Genomic DNA, 19,360 nt, shown 5'->3' on the forward strand with positions numbered 1-19,360 from the left:
TAAAGACTATTATATAGGTAATAGTCCTATATAGAGACTATTATTTAGGAGAGCACCCTATGTAGAGACTACTATATAGGCAATGTGTTACGCGTCGCCTCTACTAGACCTGGACAGACCCGCGGATAACCTATATGGGTCGACCTATGGGTCAGCCTATGGGCGGGTCGTGGGTCAGACCTCTTAACCCGTGGGCGGGTCAAGATTTTTTGACCTATCCCGCGGGTTAATAGGTTAACTTATTTAACCTATTTAGATAGATACTTTATTAACTATATAACTTTTATAAATTATATTATTCTTAGCTATATTTTTAGATATTATATTTATTTTAGTTAAATAATTTTTTATAGTAATTAGAAGAATAATTCTTAAAAAATAATTCTAAAGAATATTATTTTAAATATTAATTAATTTTAATTTTAAAGCTTATAATTATTAAATATTCGTAGATATTTATAAACCTTATTAGAAATCCGCGGGAGGCTATAATTATCTTTATAATTACTTCTTAACTTTTTTTACTATAATTAATAAAATATATTAATTATAATTATTAGATCTATAATATCCTTCTCTTTATTATTACTAATTAATATAATCTCTTTATAAGTTTTTTAAGTCTTTTTTTTTCTATATAATTTCTAACTTATCCTACTCCTAAAGCTCTTAAATAAATATAAGCTATTTCTTTTTAACTTCAAATTTAGTAATATATATAAATATTATTAGATCTTATATAATAGATATATTTAATATCTTTTATTAATAATAATAAATATTATATATAGAATTAAATAATTATTTAATATTAATATTAATAGCTAAGATTAAAAGGAGATTATAGATAAAGCTTATAAATATAGGAAATTTATACTAATAATCCTTCTAAAACTAATAAGATAAGATTAGAATAGTATCTAGATAGAAGATAGATTATAATAATTAGTATAATATTTAGATAGATTAGAACTAATACCTCTATTAAAACTAGGGTTCTAAGATAGGCCTTAAAACCTTAGTTCTAATAGAGATAGAAAGATAGAAACTTAATAAATTAGAATTAGGGTTTTAAGCGATTACTTAGAACCCTAGTTTTAATAGAGATATATATAGAAATTTACCTTTTTTAATATATTATATTATTTTAGACTAGGAGCTTAAGATAGAAGAATTAGCTATTAAAAATATATTAAGCTTATTAATTTAATAAGACTATTTTATTTTAGATAATAATTAAAAGTTTAGAATATTATTAGTTTAGTAACTTAGAAGCTAACTTTTAAGATTTTATTAGTATTAGATACTATAATCTATCTAAGGGTAATCTTAGTCTTTAGTTTAAAAAAATTTAATCTTATACTAAAAAACTAAGATAGTATTAATTATATAGATATTACTAAGCTCTTTATTATTTATTATAAAGTAATATTTATAGAGTTTACTTTTAGCTAATTTAAGGGCTTAATATATCTATTACTTCTATCTAATCTTTTTTTTACTAAACTATCTAATTAATCTTTTAAAATAATTAAATAACTTATTATAGATAATAAAGATAGTATAAATAGTAATATCTTTTATTTTTAAAAGGACTATAATAAATTAGAAAAATAGCTAGATAATATTAAGAAGATAGTTAATCTAATACTATTTATCTATATTAATTTTAAGATAAGGATAATTATATTTAGAGTAAAATTAATTAAAGACTAATTATAACTATTTTATATATTAGAGTATTAAAAAGATTAAATTCTATCTAGTTTAGATATCTTAAATTAGAACTAATCAAGGGTAGTTAGATTAGAGACTAAAAAAGGACTCCCGATATTAAAGGCTTATATTAATAAAGATTATAAGATTTCTAATCTAAAATATAAAATAGGTTAGTATTTTAATTAATAAATAAAGAGTATAGATATATATCTTTATAAGAGTTATTATAATATCTTATTTTTATATTTTTTAATAGATATATTAGATATATTCTTTAGACTAAATAGTCTTAGTTATCTCGTTCTAAAGATTCGCTTTTATCTAATTAAATAGTTACTTTAAATTTAACTAAATTATATATATAATATATAGAACCTAAATAATTATTATCTTAGAGTTAATATCTAATAATTAAATAGAATCTTAGATACTTAAAATAAGAGTAGAGTTATTTAATATATTATTAGTTATTACTATAAATACTTAGTCTTTAATCTAATATTTCTAGAGGATATTAAAAAGGATTATACTAAGATTCTATCTAAAATATATACTAGAAATAGATTCGAAGCTAAATAAAACCTTTTAATAATTCTAGTCTATATTAATAAAATAACTAAAAATAGCTATAAATACTTATTAAAATAGCGATATCTAATAGTTAAGACTAATAGAGAGTTTAGCTTTAGATAAAAGCTTCTAAAATAAATCTTTCTATTAATCTTAGATTATTCCTTAGATTCAATATTATATAATTTAATAAAAAGGAAAACTAGGGATAAATAATAATAATTAGATTATTTAAAAAAAAGCTTAGAATTTAGGATATTTAATAATTTAAAAAAAAAGCTATAAAATAATTATTATAATAATTAACTATTATTTTTATAGCTCTTAGATAACTAGCTAGGCTATTTAAAGGGAGTTCTTAGCCTAAGAAAGATTAGTCTATAAATTAAATAATAGCTATATAATATACTATATATTCTATAAGATATTAGATTATTAAATATTTAGTAGTATTTTAGCTTTTTTAGTATATACTCTAATTCTAGTAATATTAGAGACTTATTATCCTATTTTTAATATAGACTAGATAGTCTATAACCTTACTATATTATTTATATAAGAGCTTTAGCTCTTCTATTACTAAATATATAATTTAATTAAAATATAACTATATATTAGTCTATTATAGACTCTTTTAGTTTATCTTTTTTATAGTATTAGTTGACACGGTGAGCGGGGCGCCGGAAATGGCTCCTATTGTACCGCCCCCTTGCTGCTCCCGACCGCCTGCCCGTCTCCGTAGTTCCTATGCCCCGTCGGGCTTAGCGCCCTCCCTGGCCGCTTTTACCGCCCCGTCCCCGGCCCTCCATCTATAAAAACACCGCTCGCCCGCCTCGACTCTCATCGACGCACTTTCTTCTCTCTTTCACCCTCGACGCCGCTCCTGCCTCCCCCCACCACATACTGCGCATTGGCTCACGGACCGATGCACCGCCCCTTTCATTTCCCGTGAAAATGCCGCTCCATCCCACGCCACGCGCGTGCTGGCAAAGATGGGCAACAGGGTCCTTCAGCTGCGTCCAGGAGCAAAGACGACGTTGAGCTGATCTAGGCCGCCGCCGCATCGTGTGGTTGTGTCGATGCTCGTTTCCCTGACGAGGTGACCGTGGGTACTGCTACGAAAGTTTGTAGATCGCTTTCTGCCTAGAAGGCCTGCCCGTTGAGCGTCTCTGTTATTCCGCTAACCTTCGGCGCTACAAGATCGCCGACTGCCTTTCTCGACTCTGCAAGCTCTTCATCCTCCATGCTGATGTTACATCGCATGGCCCCTGGCGTCGCAGATCTGCTCTCGACCGCTTGTGCGTAGATGCACTGATACCCCGGTTGTCGTCATCGTCGGTCTCTCCGGTGCATTCACATCCAATCGGTGATTCTCGACAGCGCGTCACGGCGATGCTAGCCAATAGCGAAATCACCGCACACTCGCTTAGTATCAGTCGATGCTACATCGCGAGGTCCAGGCTGCGGCCGAACCCCGCGATGATACCTTTCAGCGAATGAAGATACGACCCATGATCATCGGAGGCACACTTCGTTGTTTTGAGGGGTTGGAGAGGCACCGCCGGCGAATGAGGCGGAGATGTTGATGGTGACCTACAGTCCGCATTCGCGGTACTGGCGGCGTCTTGGTGATTTGGACGAGATAGTATAGGCGGCCAGAGCGGGTCGATGTCTTCCGTGCTGTGTGGAAAGCAAGCTCGGCCTCACGGTCTATAAAGGAGACTGCAAATCCGCCCAAATGGCAAAATGGAAACCAACGCCTCATGATCCGAAATCCTACTCCCCGTGTTCCCTGACCCTTCCCCCCTACGCTCAATTCGTTGCCAGTTTCCCTTTTCGAGAGTCACCCCAATCATCATCCCTTGTGAACCTGTCCCGCTGCCTTTTTCTCCCAATGTCAAGCGCGAGTTTCCGCCAGGAACCTTTCCGGACGTGGAATCCTTTCCAGGACAAATCCCATTTCCGGGATTCCCTCAGTATCCATCGCTACCCAAGTCCTGTCTCCATCACTACCATCTCGCCTTCATCCAATTCTAGCGACCTGGCTTCGAAGCATAAGGAAGCCCATCCGCACAAATCTGAGCGGCACCCTCTTCCTGCCCGACCGCCGGTGGAGGTTTGCCTTGATGGTAGGCGACCTCAGGAGGCCAGCACTCCTCCGCACCAGCCCGCAGTAGAGGACTATACATTATGCGTTGATCCTGAAACTGAGAATTTTGGCTTCGAGGATATCCTGCAGTTGCAAGATTTACCAATTTCTGAAGATGAAGTCCATTCCATGATTTGTGACAATGTGGGCCTAGGGTCTCAGCGCCCACTCGGTTTCGATTCGGATGATCTGGGGCTCACTCCCACTCTTGGTTGGCATTCGCAAGTTGGCAGTGCTGGAAGCCCTTTTCTGACAGGGGGGCATTCTGACGCGACGATTGATCCAGCAATCCTCGACGATCACCAACTTCGACATATTGAGCAGACACCAGCAACAGCAACAGAGGTATTCCCCACTATTGGGACCCCTTCTCCCTGCTCGGCGGATGGAATTGCCCCTCGCTGCAGGCGACAAATTTCGCGAAAGACAGACACACCAGGGCAGCAGCGGTCCAAAAAGGACAGACTTGCTGTCATCGTTGACAATCGCCCAACGAACCGGACCGGAAATTTTACTCGAGTAAATCATCGCAAGAAACTCTCATTTTCTACCTTACGTGATCAGTTCTCTACGTTGCCCGTTGAAGAGCGGCTGCAGTTCTTGTCCTGGTTGTTCGAGGGTGCCCTATCTCAATGCTTCCATTCGCCTTCTTTCACGAAAGACGCATCAGCGTCGAGCTGTATTCCCAGAAGAGAGGAAGCTCCCACTACACTACCGGAACAATCAAATGCCGGCACGCAAGTGGTCGATACAAAACATACCTATCGCTCAAGAAAAGGATTACCATGGTCCATAGAAGAAGATCAGCTTCTGGTGAAACTTAGGCAAGAAGAAAATCTTTCTTGGTCGGAAGTGATCAAGCGATTCAGCCAGGAGTTCCCTGGAAGGAAGCAAGGCTCCATACAGGTTCACTGGAGCACAACGCTCAGGAAACGGCAACCATCTTGAACGAGAAAGTCATGGAGGGAATTTCATCGGTTTTCTGATACACATCCATTTTCCCTGACGTTAGTTTTCTATACATACCGTGGCAGTCGCCGATGGTCTGCAGACTTTGTTCTAGTTGAATCAGGTAGTCTTGCTGTACCTAACTGCGTCTCTGTTTCACCAAGGATTCTCTTCTACGAGGGTTTCGGGACTGAACCAGGAGTTTACAGAGGTGTATTGGAGCGCGATGCTGATGAAATAGTGGCTATATTGCCGACTTTATAGCAAAGTGCCTTTATTTTGCTAGTGAAGTTCAAAATTCAAGGCGTCCTGCGTGTGTAACTTGATTTTAACCAGTCGTCTCATCCGAGAAGAAAAGAACGCTAATAAAAGATATTAGAGCAGAATAACCTGGAGCGATCCACTAGTATGCCCTTAGAATTAGAAACATGGAAAGCTAGTTGAAGATTTATTGGAATGGACTTTGATGGTGCCCATCGACGTCGGCTTGCTGGCTTATGGAACTATATCAGAAACACGATGCTGCGTTTGACTAGAAAACCAAGGTCTTAGTACCAAAGCAATTAATTTAACTTCAGCGACAACCAGCTAGTCACCCGCCTAGCAGACATTTTTAAAATATAGCGTTTGCACCTCGGGCAATGACTCCACAGATTCTCGTGCGCGAGATGTTGTTGCCAGTGTGGACAAACACTATCGAAGTCAGGGCCTGACTGGTAATGCATTCCCTGTGTTGGTGAGTCTTCGATGAAATTCTCATCCGATGTGTCACCTGTACTCGTGGATGGCGTCCGGAGGTTGATTCGAGACGACCCGATCTCATTGTGCCCGTTATCATCCCACTCCAGCCAACCATCGTCAGCCTCAGCGGGAGCCATTTGTCGATATGATCCTCGACCGCGGCCCTTTCTTCTAGTGGTATCACCCAGATCGTGTCTAAACTGGAAAACCGCCGAAGTTGGAACAGCTTTGGAGGGCTGCAAGGAAAATCAACTGAGCCGCGAATTCCAATCCAGTTTTTACGATATTGCCGGAATTTACCCAATCCGCCATATATCAGAGGATAAAGCGCCTTCTTTTTCCTTCAGGTTTATTGATTAATCTTCTCCTCGGGATCACGTGTCAACACCCAATCGCCCTTCATCGTCTCGCCGGAAACCTTGGAAAGATGGTGTTTGTTCAGAAGTTAAAAGACCCTACCACTAGGTGAGCCGCCTACGTGGTTTTTTTATCCAGAATATTCCCTGGCATGCGCTTTGCAGGTATGATGGTTCAAATATCCAAGGGTGATTCATGATTCATGGGGCGGGTAAACCCGGGGTAGGTGGAGCTATTCACTGTTTCATCCCATGCGGGGATGAATGTTGGCAGTCTGACATTCTCACCCTTTACATCACCCCGGCATCGAGTACCCAAAAGAGGAATCCCGAGGTGATCGACACCATTATTGGTAAAAATTTATTCTGTCCCGTCTAGTTGTCATTACGTAGGGCGCTTAATCATAGGCTATCATCCGATATTGGTGGGAAGGGGCTGCGCAGTTATTACGTTTGGGCCATGGATTGTTCCGAGGTTGCCGCTCAATATGTGGTCTGAATGTAACACGAGGCGCATATGACCACTGTGATTGGCGTTCCGACCCCTGTGATTCCTTAACTCCGGTTCCTGGGAACCGGAGTTAAGGAATCACAGGGGCTCAGAGCCCAACTAAAAGCCTAGACTGACAAGGGTCTTATGCACCTGGTTGTCTGAGCCCCAACACCACTGAAATCAACCATCCTTCCAAGGTTCTGGTACAAGTCTCGACACCGTCCTCATATCTCCCCCTATAGGCCCTTTGCACATTCCCAGCTTTTACGGTTCAGAATGCTTGATCTGGATGCCATCTTGAAAGCAACGGACATTCTGACTACTCTATCCGTTGCAGACAGTTGGGTGTTGCTTCAGTACGAAGGGAAACTTACGGATGCCTTACAGGCCCTCCAGAGAACTGTTGAGGCAGTTCGAGCCGTCCGAATCGGACCCGCAAGGTCTGATGGTACTGCCAGTGCATCTCCTAGTCCTTCCTTTTCCAGTCCAGCTTCCTCGCCACAGCCCGCTGAAATAGATGGATATGAGAGCACTCACAACGGGAGTCCTACTTCGCCTTCTGACTCGGATGATCGACCGATTAACCATGGCACTGATGGTATTGAAACCGATCCCTCTTCTGACGACAAGACAAAGCCTCGGTCGTCCAAAGTTTCCGAACTATGTTTGTACTTGAATGACAAGAAAAGATCCGCCGCTATACAGAATTATCTGTGTTCTACTCCTGACTTCGACGGGATGTGCACTTGGAAAAGCGGCGACCCTCGTGTCACCGATATTTCTATTTGTTCTAGCCCGGGGAACACCCACGAAACTGGTTTGCGAAGGGGACTAAGCCAAAGATCATTGGCTATTGAATTCGATCAATGGGAAAAAGCAACCTTCGATATGTCAAGGGTAAACGAGATCTCGCGAAATCTGGAGTTATCAGCCAAACGAACCGGCCATCTTGACAAGTTCATCCAAGCAAAAGAGTTCAAAGACAAGGAAGCAGAAAATGCAAGCATGGGAATCCGCCATGGAATTAAATGGCTTGTCTTCGAATCCATCTACGGATATGAAGGGGTGTCCCTCGTTTTGATGCTTGTGTACAGTCGATTTCGCGACGTGAAATATGAAGAGTTTTTCCAATTAAAGGAAAGCCTTACAGATTGGAAGGAATTTGCAATTGGAAAATCGTCTTGCCTGGGAGAGTGGCAAAAGTGTTACGAGCGTACGTCCACTTACACCAAAGGCGGTATTCTGTCTGATCCACATACCAGGTAAACTGGGAGTCATACTACCGGCCTGGTCGCAACTTCCTAACCGGCAAGCTACATGTGGCAGAGCAAAACACCAACGAACATCAAGGGCTGGCTCATCGCGCTGCCAGTCGCCAACATCACGTCGTGGAAGTACACCGGATACTCCCATATCTGAAAGACATAGTGCAAGTGAGGGAGGATTCGAAGAAGCGCAGACATCGCTCCATGAATCAGCTAGCAACACGACCTCCCTCCGCCAGGATACACTATGTATACCCACAGAGCGAGACCATTTGTTTCCTATGCAGCCCACGGATTACTCTTTGGATATAGCGCTCCAAACGGACAACACTTCGGCTGCTTTAGACTTGGCAGGGTCTGAGAATATTTCCCCGCCGCCTATTCGTAATCTGAATGATTGTACCTATCAACCTTCAGATTATTCGCCTGCGTCTACCGCCGAGCCTCAGCTGCCGCTCAGTCCGGACTTCGCTCAGGAATTGGATCGAGATTTCAATGGCCCTTCTGATCCGAGTTCAAGTATCGTCGAATTCGATCAACGACTTACTGAGCTGCCTATACCTTCCACCCAAAGCTTGGTTGAGCAGAGCTCCTTTCCCTTGTCCATCACTGAGGCTTCGCTGCCGTTCAATCCGGGATTCGCTCAAGGATTGAATCAAGACTTTTATGGCCTGTCATATCTGGGTTCAAACAACATCAGCGACCTCGATCGGCCTCTTACGGAACCTGATTTACCCTTCATTCAGGCCTATGCCGAGGCATTTACTTGGGCCCCTTCTGCCGAGTGCAGTGCAAGTCTAGGTGATCTCAATCTGCTTCATCAGCTCTTTGAAGAGCCTCATCTCCCAGGTCCCAAGCAGGACCATCAAAATCAAGACACATCTTGCAACGATGATCTCCGTGCTACATCTTTGGGAGCAGCTCCGGGTAACACTGGCCATGAATCTCACCAATTAAACTTTGCGGTAAATTTTGAAAGAGATAAGTATGCCGGTCCTCCACCAGGTATTGATCTCTCATGTTCCCCTGATTTAGAGGAGTATAAAAGGCACATTCGGGCTACCAGGTATATGCAGAGCAAAAGATCGGAACACCTCAGCATGAATCAATTTTTTGGTGATAGCCCTCTTCAATCTACACCGAGAAGTGGAATCACCGCATGCTAGCTTTTTTTTTTTTTTTTCGGATTTAGATCAGAACAATTAGCTTTAATTCAAGTTTAATCGAATTTCCAAAACCAACAACAAGGTAGCCTACATCATTACTCGGTTAGCTGTCTGATGGCAGGCCCTTAATTTACAGGAGATTATCATACGGGATGCAAAGATATCTTCTTACTGCCTTAGGCACTAGTTTTTGGCTTGTCAATTACCGGGTACAAGCCTGAACCGGACGGAAAGTCACGAGACTACTTCGAGCTTAGAGCCCCGCGATCGACCCCTCATCAAAATTTCCCTTTCGTTCAACCCAACGCGCCCGCGACTACAATATTTTCGAAGGCACTCTCTTTTTTACCGAAAACTCGCCTTCTGGATCTGCGATCTTCGCTTTAGCTCCAGCAATCGCCGGATTCCCAATGTCACAGGTTAACCCTACCTGTATTTCGCTATCATCGGACAACGTTAAGATTTCCGCAACTCGAGCTTGGCCACAAGTGCAGCGTATTGCCGATGCACTACCGAAGCCCAAAATTTCGGCACTTGCTCCCTTTTTTCCGACCGATGATTGCGCGGCGCCTATAAATGCTGCTGTGTCAGAGCTAAAGGTGAGATCTATCACCGCTTAGGATATACTAGCTTTTCGACTAAAACATTTTGATGTAGCGTACCGATCCAAAGTATAAGACTGGAGGATTTGTGTTTTTTCCCGGAAAATCGTATGTCGGACGAAACTTGACGTTGGTTATACCGTTGTTTATGGAAGGTGAAACATCTATAGATGGAGTGGTTCTTGATATGGATCACTTTTATCAAGTTTCTCAGAAGTGTGATGTTGAAGTGGCACAAGCTGCTAAATTAGTGGCTATTGTAGTAGATATTGAATGATTATCTGCGGCAGCAACCGAGACCCCCTTGGTTGAAATAAAGTCCTTTACTTTTATACACTTCTTTTTATTCATTGTACGATAAAATTTTGGTCTGAATATTGGCATCCTGCATCGGCGACTAGAAAGCATATATAGGTTCTGTGAATTCACTGTTCATCTCGGATCATCTTATTCTGATACCGGCCAAATATAGCTTATTAAATGGGATCCTTCCTCTTTCTTTGCTGGGGTGTCATTCTAATTTCTCCAAGTTTATCTCCTTGCCAACCGTCAAATCTCTCTTGAGATCTTTCAACAAATATATAGTCTGGAAATGAGCCCTTTTTTGGAAAAATCGCAGAATTCGAGGCCATCCGCCGGCAGCTTATATTCGGAGTAGGGACGCACAGTATGGCTATCTTCTTTTCTCACTGAAGCCAATTCCTTCATGTAAGCTTTCTGCTGATATCCGTGTAACCAACAGCTCGAGTCACCTAACAACGAACCCGAATACTCGAAATTTCGCGCGGTGAAGGATATTCTTGAGAAACGCCAGGCATCCCGTCACCCCAAGTACATAGATGGAGCCAAACTCTCATCGTATGGATTTTTTCCTTATCCTTCTGAGAAATAAAACCAAAAAATGTGTATTCTAACCAAATTCACAGATTATGTTTGGGCCAATCGTCCCTTTCAACCGCTGCAATCCCCAACGGGGCCTCTGAGCCAGAAATTCCCTCCGCCGCATTCATACCCCGGCTTGGGCTACTCGGTTGGATATAATGGCCATCCAAGCGGGTCGATGCACAGTTATTACCAAGAACATCGCACACCACCTCCATATTTCTCCGCAGCACCGAGTAGCGCTGGCCGCCAAAGTTATTTTCCCAGGTTGGTCATCCTTTTGAAGTTGGATAATATCACCAGAGTGGGAAGCTGACTCGTCGTCTAGCCCTCCAATTGCTCGTCCTTTCCCTCCTCACTCCGTCGGTCTCTCTGAACAGCCTCTCTTGATCTCGTGAATTTTCCTCCCGTCCTCCCAATACGATCGAAATTGGAAAAGAAAAGAAAAGAAGTTGCTGACGGTGCCCTTTTAGCTCTCCCCCTTATATTACGAGCCAACCTACCTACTATCTCTTTGAAACACCGCCTATTCTGTAAGCGGTTCCAGCCAGGAGATCTCTCTTTTTCTTTCGAACCTACACACTGAGTCAATTTAGATCCTCCCACCTATCTTCCATGAGCTCTCAAGCCTCGTCATTGATCACCGAGCCCGTGTTCTCCCCATCCGACTCCGTACACACGCCAGACAACGAGCATCAAGTCTCGGTTATCAGTTCGCGCCCGCGGCCCCAATGCTGGGACCACGGCTGCAACGGCCGAAAATTTTCCACATTTAGCAACCTTCTTCGACACCAGCGCGAGAAGTCAGGAAGATTTGCCAAGGCTGAGTGCCCGATCTGCGGAGCCTTTTTCACACGGATGACAGCACGAAACTCCCACGTTGCGCGGGGCAAGTGTAAAGGGACCGGGCGCGAATCATCCACGGAGTAAACGAACAGGGGATAAAGGCCAAGGCGCAAGGGAGTAATGGCGTTTTTTGTTTCACATGTACTTATTTTCTCTTCGGAATCCGAGATCTTCAGTAGCGAACCTATTTGTGTAGATTGTGTTAATCTGGAAATGCTCGATGGAGAATCAACTAGTGTCTTTGTCGCATCCTCTATGATGGTTTCGTCCGCATATTAGAGACCTTTTAGATCCTCATAGACTAATAAAACCAGCACGACATCATCGCTTAGAACCTCCCTACAACATCCTTTCCAATAAGGCGAAACATCAATCCGTATCTTCAGCAGTGTCTTCAAGGCTGACTTGGCCGGGCTAGGAAGAAATGGGATTGGTAGATCCTACTCGTGTGAGAATCAATAGTCATTTGCAAGGCTTCTCACTCACCATGCTATAATTTGATTGTTTGTAGAATAGATCGTTGAATATAATGCTATACCCTGAAACTAGGTCAAATCCTATAAAGGAATATCTTGTTTCCCTCATATATTCTTCATATCATCTTGCCAAAAGCAATCCGCTTACGAAACGCTCGTAATGGTTTGTTTGCCAGTACCGCTACTTTCGTGGCTTCCGCAGTGCCTTCAACCGGTCATTTCGCTAGACAATGACGGCTGGGACTATGGGGGCAACCAGGAAGCGCCACCTGGTATGGTAACTGAAAATACAGTAACGCCTCACACTTCTGCTCTTCAAGTCAGGTCTAAAAGGGATCCTCGCCCTCAGTTAGTCCAAGGCAACCCTGGTAAGTATATCCCCAAGGAAATATTGAATGCTCTAGAATTGATTTTGCAAGCAGAGCTAAAGCAGTCTTTCCAACCCCGAGATAATGGTACACTTCCCGACATCCAGCATCCTCAAAAAGTAGCGAGACGCTCCTTCAGTATTCGACAGCCAACTTCACTCAACTCCTCAAGACTGTCCACCCATCAGCAAGATGGCTTTTGGGATAAACCTCCAACTCTATCAGCTAGTCATAAATCAGGCATAGAGACAAACACTCACCAGTCATTCCGAGCCCCGGTATTCGAGGGTAGTATCCATATCAGATCATTATGCAACCAACTACTTATATACTAAGCCGTTTTTACAGATAATACCAATCGCCCCCCCCTCTATCCATTCGGCTCGATCTTCTGTCAGCGGTCATACTATCATCCTTCCGAACCCTTCCACCCCAATCGAATTACAAATTCCTCAAAAAGTGGCAAGATCACGCACAAGTGAATTATATATACCTGTCCGGCGCCTATCACTAGAGACAGTCTCTTTCACCCCCACAGCGCCTCTTGAAGAATCACAGGATTGGCGATCGCCACGAAATTGTAAGTGAACATAATATTTTCTATGCTATATTTCTGACGAAGATAGATAAAATATGGCTTTAGGCTCTACACCACGTCTGACCGTGGACCGTCTTAGTGCTATTATAAGCTTTGAAAGATACGAATGTTCAATGTGGGACCTACGAACTACTCGTATCATATTCTACGTTAAGTACAATGACGGGTCGGATGGCTATGTTTATGGCGGACCTTCTATCTCCGGGAAAGCATTATCCGAGGTTCAGCTATTGCGTCTTAGGTGCAAGCTGGTAGCTGCAAAATCTCTGCTTTGTGATGAGGAATGGAGCCGGTTGAGGCAAAAGTACGGTGTTGAAAGAGACAGAGTTTTGGAGCTAAGCCGTTGTATAAATCTAGACTGATGTTTTAAGGATTAATAATCTCAGCTCTGGTATATAGAAAGCATATGCGCTTCATGCTTCCGCCAGGCACCACGGTTTTTGTTTGAAAACGTTCGCACCCGGCTTTCCTTATAGGCTACGCTTCCTCGGCAGCACTAGTTCTTGACCGCGATTTGGCTTCAAAGATCATTGTCTATCATTTATTCATACGACTTGTAAGTCACGAAAAGAGAACAACAAAGTCGCTACTAATTCCACATTATAAAATAGAAACTATTTCAGCCGTACGACACATCGAGGAACCTAGAATTTGGAGATAATACACAAGCTCTTTTCGAAATGTGCTGGCATCAATCATACCTTCACTCTTGTGGATGCAAGACGGGCGGAGGATACATTTGCGCATATAATTGCGGCTACGAGAAAAGAAAGAAAGATCCCCATAGGGTTCAAGAGCTTAGAAAGCCATGCGGAAAGCACAAGTCAGAGACTAGAAGTGTCTCGCAGGACGTCGAGCAGGCGGTGGTGACGATGCATCACCAAAATTCCAATATATAAGGCATTGGCCAAAATACTGATGCCGTATTTTCAATCAAATCAAAACTATTCTTTTTTTTGGGAAAGTTAGAATTAGGCGCCCTAAGTGAAAGAAATTAGCAACTAGATCTACAAAAGTCAAGCTACAACTTCTTGAATTTGTTCGATACAGAAATAACGCATCTGGAATTTCTAAGTATCATGCGATTTGTTAACAAAGGTATACGCGATATCCAACAGCGTAGTCGCTAAGCGGTCGAGGGATGTATTTGGCGAAAACCCATGAGGGGTTTATAAAAATATCATATCAACGCGTCGACAAAATTCAAGAATCCTTTATGAAACCCCGTTGAAGATTGAACCCAGAGCAGGCCATAATAGGAAATCGCACGAGGCTTTGAAGCCAGTCAAGGACAATTCATTTCCCGTGAGCCTCTGGTATTGCGCATGGATTGATTCCCAATCATACTGGTTGTTGGGCTGTCTGAGAAAACGAGCAAGCTCCTCAGATGGCACACCCGATGCATCGAAATTCCATGTCATCACTGATAATTTCAAAAGCGCATTCCAACTTCGAGATTCGACGAGAGAGTCGACGAGTGTCTTCGCCGAGGCACATATGATCCCGTCATCTATGATGGTTTCACTGTTCTGTAGAGCCTCATAGGCTGATAGAACCAGCACAGCATCGCCGCTTAGAATCTCCCTAGAAATTCCTCTCCAATAAGGCGGAGCATCAATCCGCACCTTCAACAGTGTCTTCAAGGCTGATTCAGCCGGGTCGGGAAGAAATGGGATCGGTAGAGCCTACTCTCATGTGAGAATCAACAGTCATTTGCAAGGCTTCTCACTCACCATTCTATAATTTGATTGTTTTATTAAAAACAGAATTCATGGAATGTTACCCTGTACCATGGAGCTAGGTCGAGGCCTTTTATATTGAGGAGTCTCTTGTTCCTTTTATCGTTTCTATATACCATCTTAACAAAAGGAATCCGCTTGCTGAACGCGCATGATGGCTTGTCTTCCAGTACCGTGATCTGCGTGGCAGTGGCTTCAATCAATCTTTTTTCCTTCAGACCCTGACGACTTCTGGGATGACCAGGAGCCGCCATCAAATATGCGAGCTGGTGATACTGCGTATGAACCAAGGGCTATAAGATCTCTAGAATCCCCTCCTCAAGCAGTCAACATAGAAAGGGATTGCCAGTCTCAGTCAGTCAAAGCAAGCCTTGGTAAGTATCTCTCTGCAGGAATATTCTCTTTTTCTTTTTCTTTTTCTAAACATCGAATTTACCAGACCTTTTCCCGTGCAGAATCCGTACAGTCTTTCCAGAGCGTTATACTCCCCGACGTCCAGATTCCTCAAAAAGCGGCGGTTCACATCTCGAATAATCCTGGGTTGCCACAGCTGCCCTTAGTCAATTTCTCAAGGCCCTTTCCTTGTCAGAAAGATAACACCCTATCCTGTTAGTGAATATTTATAATCTAAACTTTTAATCTAATAATCTGTTTCTCGGTCAACCTAGCTAGACGTCCATATACTCGCCAAGATACGATCCTTCACGGAGTTTGCCACGGTGAAAGCAGGTACCTCGGTTGTGCTTTTTCAGGCTGAGTTCCTCAACGGGACTAGATGGTAGTCTATTGTCGACATTGGGTTTACGGTAGGCCAGAATGTTTCCCAGAACTATTTCGTCTTCAGTTGAAATTGTCTCAGGCTAAGGAACTCATGAATTGGATGTATTTAAGGGACAAGTATAGTATAAAAAAGGAAGAGGTGTTGCGTATCGCGTGGGTAAGATGTTCTATATAGAAATTAAGTATCAGCTGTGGGATAGTGATATTTTTGTCGCCGAAAAATATGAGAAGCTCTGGAGAAGACTATTCGAGACAAGGATAGCGAGCAGACTAAATGTTGTACCTAATATTATCCTGCACTTTTGAGCCAATAGATAAATGACAGTTCTAAGACAGAAACGATTTTTTTATCAATTGAGCTACTAAAAGAATAAAAAACAAATAGTGGTGACTGCATGTCATAAGTCATGGCAATGGTAGTGATCCGAATTGGATGGACCTTGGAAGCACGGTCAGCTTACACAACCTTAGAAGGGCTTATGCACCTGTGGGCTGTGGAAGGGCAGTCCATTTCTAGATTGGTCTAGGCCCTTGTATTTGAGATAAATACCCTTTCCACCCCAAGTTTCCTCCTCAACCTTGGAATGTTTTCTCCTCCTTATTTTCCAAGAACTTTTCCCTCTACTCTCCTTGATCATGGACTCCTTAATTGTTCCATTCGAGGTGGTCAATGTCCCCTTTTCCAATTTTCAAGCCAACCTTCAAACCTACCTTCAAACCAACCTTCAAGCGAAACAGCTCGACATCAAGTCATTTTCCGCCAGCGCGACTATATTCTGTTGTGACCCATGTGACACCTCCAACCTCTATGTTCTCCTATGCCAGCGCGCATATCGGGACGATGCATTGGGAAAGGACAACTCGTGGGGTGGAACTTGGGAGACACCTGGAGGAAGTCGCGAACTTGGCGAGGAGTTACCAGATACTGCGTTTCGCGAGACTGAAGAGGAGACCGGACTACATGTGTCACATGTCTCTAGCCATGTGTATTTGACCCTCTTCAACCACAAAAACGTTCCAATGGCCAGATGCACCTTCCACACGGACGTCCATGAAGAGTTACGACCCCAGCGAAGATGGTGCGATGAACAGCAGCGTGCGATCGGCCCGAAAGACAGCGGTATCAAGCTAATTCCGGGCGAACATATGGATTTCTGCTGGGCTACAGAGGCACAAATCCGGAATTCTCTTCCATACAATGCAGCAAATACTCAAAGCGGCCTTGTTATCCTTGAAAACAAGAGGGATGTTATCCTTGCCATTTTTGGGCGACTGAGAAGGTCCCAAATTGATATGGTTAAACTTCCTGTCAATAACCGGAGATAGCTCTTGCTTTGTAGACTTAGATCGCATGGTGTAGGGCCAGGGAGGCTTTTCAATTTTGGGGTTTCTTTTTTTCATGTTTGCATTCTTCCGCAGAACCCCTAGCCCTAATTGGGAACTGCAGAAACGCCGCTGGAAACCACCTTTTTGGCGCCGCGCATAGTAGTTTGTATATAGAACTAGCTCTACCCGGCGAATAGAATCATCATAAATCATCATCAACAATATCCAAAATTAAATTAAATTTCGAAGCTCAAAAAAAAACCAAAAAAACCAAAAAAACCATAAAATAAAATAAAATAAAATACACTGCACCCAACATCGAGCCCTCTTCCTAAATCATCGAAATCCTGGGAACAAAAACCATCCAGGCCCAAACTCTGTGATCAACAGCTTCTCGCCCTCTTGATCCAATGCTCCGATCGCCTCAAGCTAGAAGGGATACCTCCGTCGGGCGAGAATTTGCGTTATTGACACTTGGCTGACCAAGATGGAAATATCACCTTAACCAAGGTGTTTTGGGGTATCACTTTTTGGTTACGTGAGGCAACCAGGCCGCAATCTTGGGGAGACAGCATGTGCAGTTTGCATTGTTTGTATCCAAGAGCCTATGGAAACATTACAAATAAGCCGGAAGCCCCCCCCACCCCGCAATTCCACTTCCGCAATACTTTTGTCCTTGCTCTTATCATTTAACCCACTTTCGATTCGTCGCAGTCGCAGCATGGCTAATGACACGAGCGAAAAAGTCGATTTACCGACTGTTGCTGAGATTGAAGCGTCAACGAATGTCCTGAGCGTGCGAACAAACGCTATCAAGGTTGTTCGAGTCAAGGAGAAATTTGCGGTCAAGGTTGGATTTGCAATCCCGCCACTAGAGGCAGAGAATATGAAATTCGTCGCAGCGAACAGCAAGGTCGCTGTGCCGAAAGTTCATGACCACTTTGTCGATCCAGAAACCCAAAAGAGATATATCATCATGGATTACGTCCCTGGTACCGACCTCGAAAAATTGCTACCGTCTCTCACATCGTCTGAAAAGAAGGCCGTCTGCAAGCGTATAAGAAACGCAATTGATGAACTACGGCGTATCCCAGCACAAGGCTACTTCGGAAACTTGACACACTTGCCATATACCGACGGCGTTCTGTCCACGCCAGATAACAATCCAATGGTATCTGGACCGTTCGAGAGTCAAGAGCAAATGAATGATGGAATATTGATGAAATTGGGCCAGAAGGAGTCACCGCACTACATTCATCTGTTGCAAGGGATGGTCGACCGAACCCTCAGAGACCACAAAATTGTGTTCACCCATGGAGATCTTCAACCAAAAAACATAATGGTTGAGCGGGAGGGATTTTGTGAGGATGGAAGCAGCGACTTTCACATAACCCTGGTTGATTGGAATCTATCTGGCTGGTACCCTGAATTTTGGGATTTCTGCAACTCGACGCTTTATTGTCAATTCAAACCTGCTTGGCTTGAGCTCGTCCCGGACATCTTCGACCAGTACCCGCTGGAATACCTCATGATGCAAGTTGTCTATGCATCTGTTTTTTATTAGGACAATAGTCTGTTAACAATTCAAAATCACCCTATAACTGGATTCATTCAAGCAGATTTCAATGTATAACAGAAATTGAATTCAAAAGGTAAAACGAATCCCACTCCCAGCTTTCCAAGTCCATGTGTTATTTGAGGGAGTCTGGGACCTGTCAACCTGGGATTCATGCCTAATTACCTGTCAGGTAACGATAATGCCTCGTTTAGCCTTGGACTTACCCAAATTTAAGGCTTGAAAATTCCCTTTTCGAATGCCAGCTTTTGGACATCGCGGAGCCAGTCCCCGCAGCGATAGAGCGGCGTGCCAGGGTACAATTGCTTGCCACCGAGTGTCAATTGGGCTCGGGGCGCTGGAACTGCCTGGCAACACTCGGATTCGAATCTGGCCAGTTTTTCTTTCGTAATCGTGCCAATCTTTTTCTTCGTACCGGGCACATGCGAAGCCGAGAATTCCGGGTCCATTGAGCCTCTTGGGTCATACTTCATGCCTTGAAGCAAATTTCCAGTGACGTGATAAAGGCGACCCCCTTCGGTCATGCGAGGGGCTGTAGGATTGGTCTCGATGTAAATGGCTTCATGGTTTGGCACGCCAGCATATTCGACCGTGTAGACGTTGACAGACATGATGAGATTCTGGGATAATAAGAAATTCGGGTGATTCAAATTGAGGGGGGAGAAGGCTCTGAGTCGCGAGTTTGCCAGATAGTATTGCTCAGTGTTGTCTGTCACCTCACTTATGCACTTATATATTCAGCAGTTAGCAGGGATGTATG

At 43.0% G+C, this 19,360-nt stretch overlaps 6 protein-coding genes across 6 annotated transcripts; 5 read left to right on the forward strand and 1 right to left on the reverse strand.

Moving 5' to 3' along the window:
* Positions 1–4,183: 4,183 nt before the first annotated feature.
* Positions 4,184–5,386, forward strand: NUU61_004553 (uncharacterized protein; the record flags this gene model as incomplete). The annotated part of the gene is made up of 1 exon (XM_056655135.1): positions 4,184–5,386. The coding sequence occupies one exon, from the start codon at positions 4,184–4,186 to the stop codon at positions 5,384–5,386; it is 1,203 nt and encodes a 400-aa protein (XP_056513162.1).
* Positions 5,387–7,252: 1,866 nt separating this feature from the next.
* On the forward strand, positions 7,253–9,522 carry NUU61_004554 (uncharacterized protein; the record flags this gene model as incomplete). The annotated part of the gene is made up of 3 exons (XM_056655136.1): positions 7,253–8,189; positions 8,419–9,206; positions 9,460–9,522. 3 exons carry the CDS (start codon positions 7,253–7,255, stop codon positions 9,520–9,522), a joined length of 1,788 nt encoding a protein of 595 aa, XP_056513163.1.
* A 1,984-nt stretch (positions 9,523–11,506) lies between these two features.
* On the forward strand, positions 11,507–11,821 carry NUU61_004555 (uncharacterized protein; the record flags this gene model as incomplete). Its single annotated transcript, XM_056655137.1, has 1 exon — positions 11,507–11,821. One exon carries the CDS (start codon positions 11,507–11,509, stop codon positions 11,819–11,821), a length of 315 nt encoding a protein of 104 aa, XP_056513164.1.
* A 4,513-nt stretch (positions 11,822–16,334) lies between these two features.
* On the forward strand, positions 16,335–17,024 carry NUU61_004556 (NUDIX hydrolase; the record flags this gene model as incomplete). Its single annotated transcript, XM_056655138.1, has 1 exon — positions 16,335–17,024. One exon carries the CDS (start codon positions 16,335–16,337, stop codon positions 17,022–17,024), a length of 690 nt encoding a protein of 229 aa, XP_056513165.1.
* Positions 17,025–17,745: 721 nt separating this feature from the next.
* On the forward strand, positions 17,746–18,588 carry NUU61_004557 (aminoglycoside phosphotransferase family protein; the record flags this gene model as incomplete). The annotated part of the gene is made up of 1 exon (XM_056655139.1): positions 17,746–18,588. The coding sequence occupies one exon, from the start codon at positions 17,746–17,748 to the stop codon at positions 18,586–18,588; it is 843 nt and encodes a 280-aa protein (XP_056513166.1).
* Positions 18,589–18,812: 224 nt separating this feature from the next.
* NUU61_004558 (uncharacterized protein) lies at positions 18,813–19,211 on the reverse strand (the record flags this gene model as incomplete). Its single annotated transcript, XM_056655140.1, has 1 exon — positions 18,813–19,211. One exon carries the CDS (start codon positions 19,209–19,211, stop codon positions 18,813–18,815), a length of 399 nt encoding a protein of 132 aa, XP_056513167.1.
* Between the last annotated feature and the right edge of the window lie 149 nt (positions 19,212–19,360).

Source organism: Penicillium alfredii (assembly GCF_028826965.1).
Source record: "Penicillium alfredii strain IBT 34128 chromosome Unknown utg000005l_segment0_segment0, whole genome shotgun sequence".
NCBI lineage: Eukaryota > Fungi > Ascomycota > Eurotiomycetes > Eurotiales > Aspergillaceae > Penicillium > Penicillium alfredii.